The following is a 12,010-nucleotide window of genomic DNA, read 5'->3' on the forward strand; positions in this document are numbered from 1 at the left end:
GTAGCTAACAAATGCACAGAGAAAAGCAACTACCAGTCAGAACTCATGTTAAACCTGCAGTTTAACTACTGATTCTAAGTCACCTGAAGTCATTTATAGTTCTCTTTTGCTGTTTGCTTTATTTCATTTATGCTGTAATTCATTCTCAGTTTTACTAGCTATTCTATGTACAGTGGTGCCCCGCAAGCCGAATGCCTCGCAAGACGGAAAAGCCGCTAGACGAAAGGATTTTCCGTTTTTGAGCTGCTTCGCAAGACGATTTTCCCTTTGTCTTCCTTTGCAGGACAAAAACGTCTTGCGAGTGTTCCGATTTTTTTTCCGCTCCCCCCCTTTTTCTAAGCCGCTAATAGCCTTTTAGCCGCTAATCCGCTAAGCCTTTAATAGCCGCTAAGCCTTTAATAGCCGCTAAACCGCTAATAGCGCTAATCCGCTAAGCCGCTAATAGGGTTGCTTCGCAAGACGAAAAAACTGCTAGACGAAGAGACTCACGGAACGGATTAATTTCGTCTTGCGAGGCACCACTGTATCCATTTTTGCTTTGTAACTCATTTCAAACTACTTGACATGGACATGAATGTGGAACAGGAATACTTTTATTGTCTCTGTGTATTCACTAGTATAGACTGTGCTGTACAGTGGTACCTCGGGTAACATACGCTTCAGGTTACATATGCTTCAGGTTACAGACTCTGCTAACCCAGAAATAGTACCTTGGGTTAAGAACTTTGCTTCAGGATGAGAACAGAAATCGTGCTCCGGCGGCACGGTGGCAGCAGGAGGCCCCATTAGCTAAAGTGGTGCTTCAGGTTAAGAACAGTTTCAGGTTAAGAATGGACCTCCGGAACGAATTAGGTACTTAACCTGAGGTACCACTGTAGTGCCTAAATGGAAAGGAGAGAAGGCAGAATGAGGAGGGAAAAGAGGAGGGAAAAGAGAAAGATGGAGGAAGTTTACTGAGCGGAACATAGGAAGGGAGAAGCAGTCTTTATTGGTAGATTAAATTCAAATAGAGAGATTCATGTCCCCAGTAAGTTTTTTACTGGATAATAACATGTGGAGATTGGTATCCAGGTGGAAGAGCCAAGAGAAAGTCAAGCTGTTTTGGAGTAAGTGGCCATATTCAGGAATACTCTTGAAGACTGCCAAAATGCCAGAAAAGGTGAATCACGCATTCCCAGGCTGCACTGAGGGTGAAATGCAGAGCAAGTGCCTGGTCAGGAACTCTGCTTTCAGAACTTGGACTTTCGGCTCAAGTATTCCTGAGGACTTGATTCTAAAGGTTAGCACATGGTTTAAACATAAAGTAGGATAGAGGTTGCAAAATTAGTAGCTCAGAAGCAGGGCTCTAAGATACATGGCTAGGCACAATCTAAGGCATTGTCGCAACCTTACACCCTTTTCAAGGGTGTGGTAGGCACAGTCATTCTCTTGGTTCTCTTCCCAAGCAATGGGAGTGGGCAAGCAAGCAAACACCCCAAGTAGGCTGTGTTGGCTTGTACAGCTGCATTTGATGATGCACCCTTGGAGATGGGGCCTAGGTTTGCCTGGCCAACTTACTATCTGACTCAGGGTCTTGCCTTTTCCCAGTTGCCAGGGCAGCCTTCATGTCCAGTGGCAGGGTGACAGCTGGTTTGTTCAACTCTCCCTCCTCTCTTGAAACATACGGCAGCATGTGGAGAATGTGGTCTCCTAGGGGCAACCCAGACCCTCTCCACCAACAGATTCAGTAATCTCCTTCCATTCCTCCTCTCTCTTTCTGACAGAATGTCAACCAAGAGTTTTTTTCAACACAAAAGCGGGTGGACATGTCAAGGCTACATTCTAAAAATATTATAGAAGATGCTGGATGGGTTCAATGTTCTATTGTTATGTTGCTCACCAAAGAAGTGTGGTGGCAAAACTTTAAATCATCTATGCAACAAAAAACCTTGGGCTGGACTAGTTGATACCTATGAATATGATGTCATATAGTATTTATCAGTTCCAGCTTTCCACCTACAAGTGATCCAAGGCCTTTAGCTGATTAACATTCTATGATGTTTTAAGTGTGTTTGTTTGTTCATTTTTATATATTTAAGTTGTGAACTGCCTTGTGATCTTTAGATGAAGGGGGGTACACAAATTTAATTAATCATCATCATCATCATCTGAGGGTGGTGACCTAGGTACTCCCCATGCCCTCTAAGCAAAAAGCTTTCCCCATACATATACATTTCTGTGATATTTAGACTTCCAAGCCTGAAGCAAAACTTCCAATATTGGAAACACATACTGAATACTAAAAGTATGCTGCCCGTGTGCTTAAAGTTATGCACATGTATATAAATTTGCCTAATATATGCAGGCTGATGGTTTTTACAATTGTAACACTGCAGGCTCTTAAGTAAGTATCTTATATTGGTTTTGGGTGTGTGTTTTTCCAGAAAACGATAGGTATTTGGTTTTCTATTGTTCTGGTTTTTTACCTTGTCTCATGGATTCTCACATTTTTTAAAAATAAACTTGTTATGATTTTAAGAATTCACAGATTGTAATATACATGTGGGTGTCTTCAAACATCTGGTTCTCCTGGTTACCTAAAATTGCTTCTTTTCAGAGTGATACTCTGAAGGGGGGAAAAGAACATCAAATGCTTCATGGTTCATGTAGCCTGCTCTTAATCCTGGCAGTCAGAGGAATACTGGTTTCAGGGTGTTGGCCACACTTTTTCTATAGCTAAGCTAGAAGCCATCTGTTGGCTTATCTTCTGTATATTAGTTATGTAAATCCAGGGATGTTGCTGCTGCCATGAATGCTGCAAAACACATTTCTACCTGGTCTAGGGGTCGGGGCCCACCTTACCCTGAACAGCTAAAAGAGGCTCCTGGGAGGCCAATGAGACATTGCTGGAACAACTCTTGGTTTGCGACAACTGGCTAAAATATTTTAAAATGTTTCTAATTTTGGTTCCTCTGAGTTGGTGTTGGTTAAATGTTTAGTTGGAGTTGGTGGTTACTTTAATTTGGATATAACTGTAAACTGTTTAGTGTTGTTGTTATTGTTGTTGTTGTTGATTTCTATTGATTTCTTGGTTGGTTTGTTGCTTGTATAGGATATTTTGTTTTTTAAATGTTTGATTTGTTGTGGTTTTATATATGCTGTAAGCCACCCAGAGTGGCTGGGGAAACCCAGCCGTATGGGCAGAATATAAATTTTAAAACAAGTTATGTCTGTCAGGCCCATAAAGATTCAGAGGTTGCATGAGTATTAATACAAGAGATTTGGGGTGATGTAGTACAGAGATTGCCAACCCAGTGCCCATGGGCACACATTTCATGGCTCTCCTTTTTATTTATTTCCAATAGCAGGCACTTCCTTCACCCATGGAGGAGCTTTCTGAATGTGTGTGCTGAAGTATGTTCTTGCTATGTGTGTATTATTGAGAGATATCCACTTGGGCAGAGAGAAAGAGAGTGAGATATCTCTTGGTGTGTGAGAGTTGGAGGGGGGAGGAAGCATACATGTACATGTGATCTGTAAGAAAGGGAGGGGTGTATGTGCTGTGTGTACAGTCTGTGTGAGAGACTGAGGGATGCATATGCCAAGTATGTGATTGTGTGTGAGAGAAGCATGTGTGTCTGTGGTCTATATGTGTGCATGTGCTCTGTGTGTGTGTGTGTGTGTGTGTGTGTGTGAGAGAGAGAGAGAGAGAGAGAGAGAGAGAGAGAGAGAGAGAGAGAAAGGGAGAGAAAATGTGGTATGGCCACATTGTATATTTTTCCTGGTACATGGAAACATTCCCTGTTTACCAACAGCATCATTGTGTGCATGATCTGCACAATCAGGACACATAGGTGACTTCCCACAACAAGCATGTGATTAGAGGGAGTAGGGAGCAGCAAAGATGGCCCTCTGTTTTCATGTGATGCCATGCCATCCACAGCAGCTATGATAAATTATGCCTGTCCCTCCATGGTACACATTTTGTGTTATGGCCTGCTCCCATGAAAGCCATTTTGTAACTGACACCTACAGCACTTTCTAACAATTTGTAATGTGCCTGCTGATGCAAAAGGTTATTAACCTCTGATGTAGTAAGAGAGTTAAAAAATGCTTAGGCTGTGATCGTAACTAGACTAAGGGAGCAATCCTAAACTGCTGAACACCGGTGGAGCTTTATGGTGGGTGAGAAAGCCAGTTGAAGAAAAAAAAGTATGATGAAAAAGGGAAATTATGAAGGAATACTAAGGAAGCGTTTGTGGTTTTTCTGAAACTTGCTTGTATAGCATGTGAATCTTAATGGTTCGTTCTTTAAACTTCACTGTGTGCTTCATTCTAATCTGCACACTTCATATGATGCTCTACATTTCAGACCCTCCTGCAGCTATAAAAGGAAGTAATTAAAGCTGTTTCCAATCTGTTTTTCTGTGTGTTGTTGCAGAGCATGAGCTAATATCAGAGTGTCAAAAGGACTGTCATGTTGTTATCAGTGTGCATGCATAAATGAAAAGATTACAGCAGTTTGTTTTATCATCAATTTTTAAACTCTTCAATAAAAACATAGTTTTAATAAAATATAACTCATGCAGTTATATCAAATTTCTTTCATTTGTTTCCATTAGGATCAATTACCCATATAGGTTTTTTAAAGCAATTGAAATGCTTTGTTGGCTGTTGTGTCTTTTTCACTTTAGTTTTCTAAGAAAGTGAGAAAATGTGACTTTACACATACACACAGATGCGCACACACACAAACAAATGTATATTTAAGTCATCACTTTATACTTAAGCATTATTTTTATTTCTTGTAGGTGGAAAAGTAACCAGTCTCTGCCTTAAAGTTTTACATCAGTGGGAAAAAGTTTCCTTTTCTCCCAGAATTATGGATATAAAAGATCGAAGGCACCGCTCTTTGACAAGAGGCAGGTGTGGAAAGGAATGTCGCTACACAAGTTCATCACTGGACAGTGAGGACTGTAGAGTGCCTACTCAGAAGTCCTATAGTTCAAGTGAGACACTGAAGGCTTATGATCATGACACCAGAATGCACTATGGAAATCGAGTTACTGACCTAGTTCACAGAGAGTCTGATGAGTTTCCAAGACAAGGTATGTTCTAAGACACTTTTTTTTTTACTTCAACGATACCATTACAGCACTATATTTAAGTGTCCATGCAGTTACTCTGCATTTGTATTGGAAGATGTGTTCAGTTGTGATTTGACATGCAAGTACAAAATTCAGTTTTCATTGTGAAGTGAAGTAGTGAATATGTTAGCTTTGTCATATTCAGAAAGCCTTTCTAGATTCCTCCTTTTAACATAGAGGTATTAATAATTATTAGTATTAACCAGCTGTCATGTTGTCATATTTCTGGAGAGGCCCACATATTATACCCTTGTGTTATGTCACTAAGGTTCATTACAGGTATAACAGAGACATTTTCACTACTTATGTTTTTGTGGGACTAGCATTACTGATAAGATGAGTAAAACATTGTGATTAACATTTGGTAATCATTACCTATGAGGTACTTTGTAATTTATCCCATATTTCTTACTGAAGTGAATTGAAATGTGGAGAATGTACACTTTTCCCTGACATAATTTTGTCACTGCATAAGCCTTACATTTAATTTAATTTAAAAATGGAGGGAGAAGACCCATCTAATTATTTTCAAGTTCATTAGTAGTTTGTTAGTGCCTCACACAGAATCAAAAGCCCATGTTAAATTTTAGATTGACATAAATTCTTCACATGAATGTGTAAACTTCCTTTGATAACTTTTTCCATTATAACAAAAACGATTGGGAGAAGTATCTTTACATGTTGTTTTTACTTTGCGTACGTTTCTTTCAATGTTACTTTAAGTGACAATTTATTATGCTTCTGTGTCTTACCCTTTTCAGTGTGTGAATAATTCAAATACAGAAAAACATAGCCCAGACTTGTGATATGAAAAGTTCCAGATAGTCTGGCTATTAAGAGATAGTTGCATTCCTAAGGCAGGCATAAATGGTGGGTGGGGAAAACCAGCACACTTTTCAAATGTCCAGTTGTCATATAGAATGATATTAAGTCCTATAATCCCTTTGTAAGATTGATGTCAATGAAGTTATTTCTGTTGCTTTTCCTGGCCCAGAATGAATCCTAGGCAATACTTTTCTCAAAAGATTGTCTTCCCAGCAAAATTGATCCACAAGCATATATGGCTCCATCTCATGGAAGAGTATTTGTTCAACATAGCTTTTAATTTTATCCTACTGTACAAAGCTAAAAGCACCTGATGCCCTCTAAACATGTTTTAAATTACTGTATGCATGTGCTTGGTTTGGACTGGAGCTAATAGCTCTTAGTGATAGAATTCCCTGTGAGGTATTTGTTGTTTCTTTCAAAATTGTTAAAATTTCTTTGGCGCTATGAACGTTAAATCACAATATCTCTGTGCAGTAGATATATTCCCTGCCATTCTTCCAGTGAGCTAGGCAGCTTAAACTGCAGAATAGAGACTTAGCTAAGGACCTCAGTGAGCTTTACTGCTGAATCAGCATCTGAATCTGGATTCCTCACATTCAGGCACAACAGCGTAGACACTTCTTGTCAATGGTCCTTGTGATGTTTAAGTTGTAACTATGCTTCAGCTGAAGAACTGTTGCTCATGAAGTGTATAAATTATCCTGTGTTTGCATAGCTTCAAAACTGCAATAGGGTTCTTTGTTTCTAGATCACTGATTTTAAAACCTCTTCCCAACTTTCTTCTTCTTTCATGAAATTGCTTCAGCTTTCTTTTGGTATAAAATGGTTACCATCTTTGTTAGTTGTTGTGTACATCAGTTTCCCAAATACAAGTATTTTCCCCTGGTATTATTTTTCTTTCCATATTTTGGCCTACTTACTATTTCTGTAACTACTAATTTACATTTCCTTGACTGTTTATTCCCACTTTGAAGTAAACAATATGTGTAGTAAATTAGCCTTGTATGAGTGTATTTTAAGGGTAAATGTATGCACTGCCAGAAAAAAACCTGTTACTCTATTGTTCTCTTGTTTGTTGGTGGATCAAGTATACAGGTGGTTACTAGCGGTACATAAATATAGGTCTGTCCTATGTATAATTTGATGGAAAGGAAACACAGTTTTCAGGAAAGTTACAGTACATCTTGTGAACATTTTATTTCTTTGAAAAAGTGCATTTTATTGCTAGCAAAGTATTCTGAATTCTAAGTACACTGGAGTACTGCAGAATCACATATGTCAAGCTGGCAACTGCTGATTTGTGCCAACTGCACCGATTTGCCTCAGGATGCAGAATTAGATTTCGACAGAATAACTTGGAGTTTAAATGAGGTCACAAGATTTATTTACTGGAAACACTGAAATGGGTTTATCAGGCCACTCTCTAGACATGAGGCTCATTCTATTAAATGGGGGCATTTGTCTGATTTGCTGGTCCACACAATATTGGTTGTTCATGCAGTCCCCCTTTATCCACACAGGCCAACAGTTTGCAGTGAGGCTGCCCGTAGACTATAATAATATCGCAAGGGAAGTAAAAGTAAGGTTTTTGTTGACTATCTTTCTTCCACAATTCATAACAGCATAAATCTTTTATCTTGGAATAACATCTTGTTAGCAACTAGTGCCTTGTTGTGGCTCAGAAGTCACAGGAATAGAATGGGCATTAGTTGCAATGGACAGATATCTATAAAAGTCATGAGAATTAGACCTTTTTCAATAGTTTCATGGTAGATCCGGCCCTGGGTGCCAATGGGTGCCATTGAGCAAGGTAACACTAGATGGACTTCATTGCCTTGTGTGGATGCCATTGAACAAGTTAATAACTTGTTGATGTAATAATATGTACAGTGGTACCTTGGGTTAAGTACTTAATTCGTTCTGGAGGTCCGTTCTTAACCTGAAACTGTTCTTAACGTGAAGCACCACTTTAGCTAATGGGGCTTCCTTCTGCCGCCGGGCCGCCGGAGCACAATTTTTGTTCTTATCCTGAAGCACTATTTCTGGGTTAGCAGAGTCTGTAACCTGAAACATATGTAACCTGAAGCGTATGTAACCCAAGGTACCACTGTATTAGGTAAACACTGCAGAGCTGCAGGGAATTTTTATGCCACAATAAATTAAAAATTTTGCTTTTTCTGCGGTCCCAACATGGTCTGGTCCAAAACAAACAAGATAGAGGCCTTTTTTCAAAGGGCCATAATTTTATAATAGTATTGGGAGGATTTATATCTGGATGCTTTACTTGAGATATATCTTAATTGCATTAATTTAAAGCAGAGAGCCGCTGCAGTGTTTTTGTACTTTGCAAGGTAAAAGCAGGGAGTCTGTATAATATCCTGTATGTCTCTAGGTAGACATAGGATGTGACTAATTATCAGTGTTGTCATCATAATTTTTTCTCTTGAAGATCTGGAACAACTTGGAAAAGGTGTGAAGACTGACACACAATTATTGCAAACTAGAGTTAGAATGTTACATGATCAAAAGCCCCATCTCTTAGCTGTCACATAAGTAAGTTATTACTGAGCACTCTCTTCTTTCTCGTTGTAACCAAAGCCAATCTAGTAATCCATCTCCTCCAGGAATTATGAGGACAAATAGTATATGCTTTAAAATTTTAATATGTGCAGCCAACAAGGAATTATTTAATGATTTGATAAAGTCTTTTCTAATTTGTCATATGTGTTGATAAGCGTACAGTGCACATATTTATTGTACTTTTTCTTGCAAGGAGGTCTAATTTCAGTGAAGCATAGCACAGTATCTGTATAATAATGCTGTGTGGATCTTCCCTCTATTTTTTTATATTTTTTAAAAATAAAAATAAAATTCCCCAGTTGTTTTTCTAATTTAATTCAGAGGCATTAGTTAAGAAAATGGCAGTGGTCTTGATATGAACTTCAGTTTGTCATGACATATTTACTATTTTTTAAAAAAGTGTTCCCTTGAGATAGTTTAAGCTTCTGACACAACTATAAAGTAAACTTTCCTTCTTTGCATTTTCCACTATGGAGTGATAACTACATAAAGAGGAACATGCATTCATAAAGCACCCAACTGAAAGTAATAACACAAATTCAAACAAGCTTTATCAGGGACTTGAAAATGAGGATTTAAATAGTAGCCCTCATGTACCCCCACCAGTGTCAGGCCTAGGAGCAGTCCCAAGCAGTAAACCTGATTCTTAAAAGGTGTGTAGCAACAAAAAGCATGCACATATCCTATTAAAGATAATGAAAGACTAATGAAAGACATGTCTGACTTGTATAGATTAAGCTTCAGGTCTTAAACTTATATCCAGTCCATCACTGAACTTAAATACCAAGGACTTCCACACATCTTTGTCTGTTCTGTTGCAGCATCTTCCTATAGAAATTAAATAATGTGGGGGACACAACAATCAAACTTAAAATAGATCATTTTGAGCAACACTCAAAAGGAGGCACTGTGGGAAACACAAGTGGCATCATCCCACTAATAGCATCACTGGGATATTGTGGGAAATTTAAATAGTGGCTATGTCAGAAGAATCGCAAGGAATTAGCTGCCCAGCACTCATCAGAACACCATGAAATAAAATGGTTTAAAAATGTGGCCTGAGGAGAGTCCAAAGGGCCTGTATATGGCCCTCAAGCCTGAAGTTTGCAACTTCTCATCTATGGGCTCAAGCCACTGGTACAGGGTTGCCATAAGTCTGGGAAAACACAGACATCTCCTCTTTTGGGGGCGCAACATGCCCATCTGGACAGATTTTTACATTTTAAAGGAAATGTCTGGGGCTTGGGGGGGAGTTGGGGGCTCGGGCGGGGCGGGCTGCTCTGCACCGTGCTGCCACTGCCAGCCTGAGCCAGGGAAAGAGGTGTGTGGGTGTTCTGCATGCTGTGGTCACTGCCAGTCCAAGCCAGGGAAAGATGTACATAGGCGTAGCAGCCCCGCATGCCCACACGCCTCTTTGCCCAGCTTGGGTTATCCACTTTTTTTGCTCTTCAAGATATGGCAACCCTACACTAGTAGACATTGACTACTACCAAATGTTGTACTTGTGTAGTACAGAGGAATTACATTTTCATGTGAATAATCCTTAAAAGAATAGCATTGTGTGTGTGTGTGTGTGTGTGTGTGTGTGTGTGTGTGTGTGTAATTAGGGATGCTGACAAAACTTTTCTGACTTGTTTTCCTCTAACCCAAGATACCAGCCCTTACATAAAAGTATGTGTGTTTGTATATATTGCAACAATTATAGTTATTTAGAATCTGCTTTGCTGCAGAAAAAAATAGATACTCACATGCTTGTGACATGCAATTACATACATAGATTTCCCTACGCCTGCCTAGGAAAAATGTTATGTGACTCAAAGGAGCCTGTAAAAATGTGTTTCCTGCTGTCCCAGTGTCACTCTTTCTTCCATATCTTCCTGAAATTGCACATTAGCATAGCTTGCCAAGATTGCTGTGAATTCTGTCTTTTTTAAAAAACCACAGAAACCCGTTTTGTGCAAGGTTCAAATAAACAAAAAATAAACAGCTGTAATTGTTTTGTCCTAAGTGGTTGAATATACCATAATATTGATGCAGGACTGCCTGAAGACCCATTTGACTCATCTCTAGAACAAACTTAGATTAGTGGAGTTGACAAAGCAAATGGCATTCAGACATTTAAATATATAGCTTCCCATTCTTTACAAATACTTAGCTGTAAGTGTTTTAGAATGAATGCTAAAATACATATCTCTGAATGCAGACCATATTGGAAACTGAGATTTACTGTCCCAAAGAGTAATGCTTACTCAGCCATCTGATTAGATCTGAGCACTAAACAGTTTGAGAGGGATGCATAAAACTGTTTTATTACAAGATGCTGTTATGAATTATTGCAGATTTCCTTATGGTATAATGCCGTTACCAAACAAGATGCATGAATATTAGTAGTTTTATTTCTTCCTCGTACTTTTTGGGGATAATACTTGGATTATGGCTTCCAACAGTTTCCATGTATCCTCAGGTAATAGTTGGTATAGAGACCTCTACTCAAAACCAAAAGGTGCTTTTAAAAATTTGGGTCACAGTATGTGGAAAGCTGTGGTTTTTTTGCCCATGAAACTGGTGTTAAATGGTAGCATCTCATAGGGATGGATGCAGAAAAATAACCATTTTGCAACTATTAGTTGGTCTTGCGTCAGACCAACACGACTACCTACCTGAATCATTTTGCATTTCGTTTGGTGAAACATTCAGTTGTGATTCGAGGACCTGCCACCCGCTTGAGGATAAGAAAGACACATGGACACGGTATAGATCTGACGAGAAGCAGCAGCGCAATGGCTGGGAAACGCTGCTGCGGCCGCGTTTGAGCAGCTAAACCCCGCCCCCAAGCCTCCAGCCGATTAGCTGGCCACTTGGGGGTGTGGCACAGCAGCAGGAGCAGCTGGGCAGGGGGTGGAACACCCCCTGCCAACGCGGGAAACGGCTCCCGCTCACAACTCCTCCCCTCCTTGAGGAGGAGAGGCTTTGTTGTTAACTAACACCATTTCTATCATTTTTATTAACAGATTACAATTTCTGTTTAATAAATGCAAAGCTGAAAAGGGGCTTGTTAATGAGACCAAAATTTTTATTATGTAGAAGACACGTGTGTGTGTGCACGCGCGTGTGCACACACACACACACACACACACACACACACACACTCATCTGGGACATTATTATTGATATAGTCTGATGGGACGTTATTACTTAAAATTTTAAAAGTGTTGCCCTGGGAGGCAACAGTTTTTTATTTGTGTTGCTCGATCACACCATCACTTCATCTAGCATTTTCAATATATAGTTTTAGTTTTAAATTCCCTTCTCTTTTCACAAGGGATTTTCTAGCCCTCCAAATTGTCAGGGGGGGGGGCGTCTAAATTTATTGTTTCTTGTTCCTGCTACCACTAATTAGCATAAGGTGGAGGGGAGGGGAGTTACTATTGGTTATTTCTGTAATTCCCCATCTATCCTACATTCCCAGAGCTCTT

General features: G+C 39.4%; 1 protein-coding gene across 14 annotated transcripts in view; it reads left to right on the plus strand.

Moving 5' to 3' along the window:
• The window catches only part of TENM2 (teneurin transmembrane protein 2), a 795,537-nt gene that overhangs the window by 143,746 nt on the left and 639,781 nt on the right, over window positions 1–12,010 (plus strand). For all 14 annotated transcript variants that reach the window (XM_083481507.1, XM_083481506.1, XM_083481494.1 and 11 more), the window contains exon 2: window positions 4,791–5,087. In XM_083481507.1, the coding sequence (XP_083337633.1) occupies window positions 4,862–5,087 (226 nt within the window). In that variant the 5' untranslated portion in view covers window positions 4,791–4,861. The remainder of the gene's footprint in view (window positions 1–4,790; window positions 5,088–12,010) is intronic.

Source organism: Podarcis liolepis, assembly GCF_965112155.1.
Source record: "Podarcis liolepis genome assembly, chromosome: 2".
NCBI classification, from domain to species: domain Eukaryota; kingdom Metazoa; phylum Chordata; class Lepidosauria; order Squamata; family Lacertidae; genus Podarcis; species Podarcis liolepis.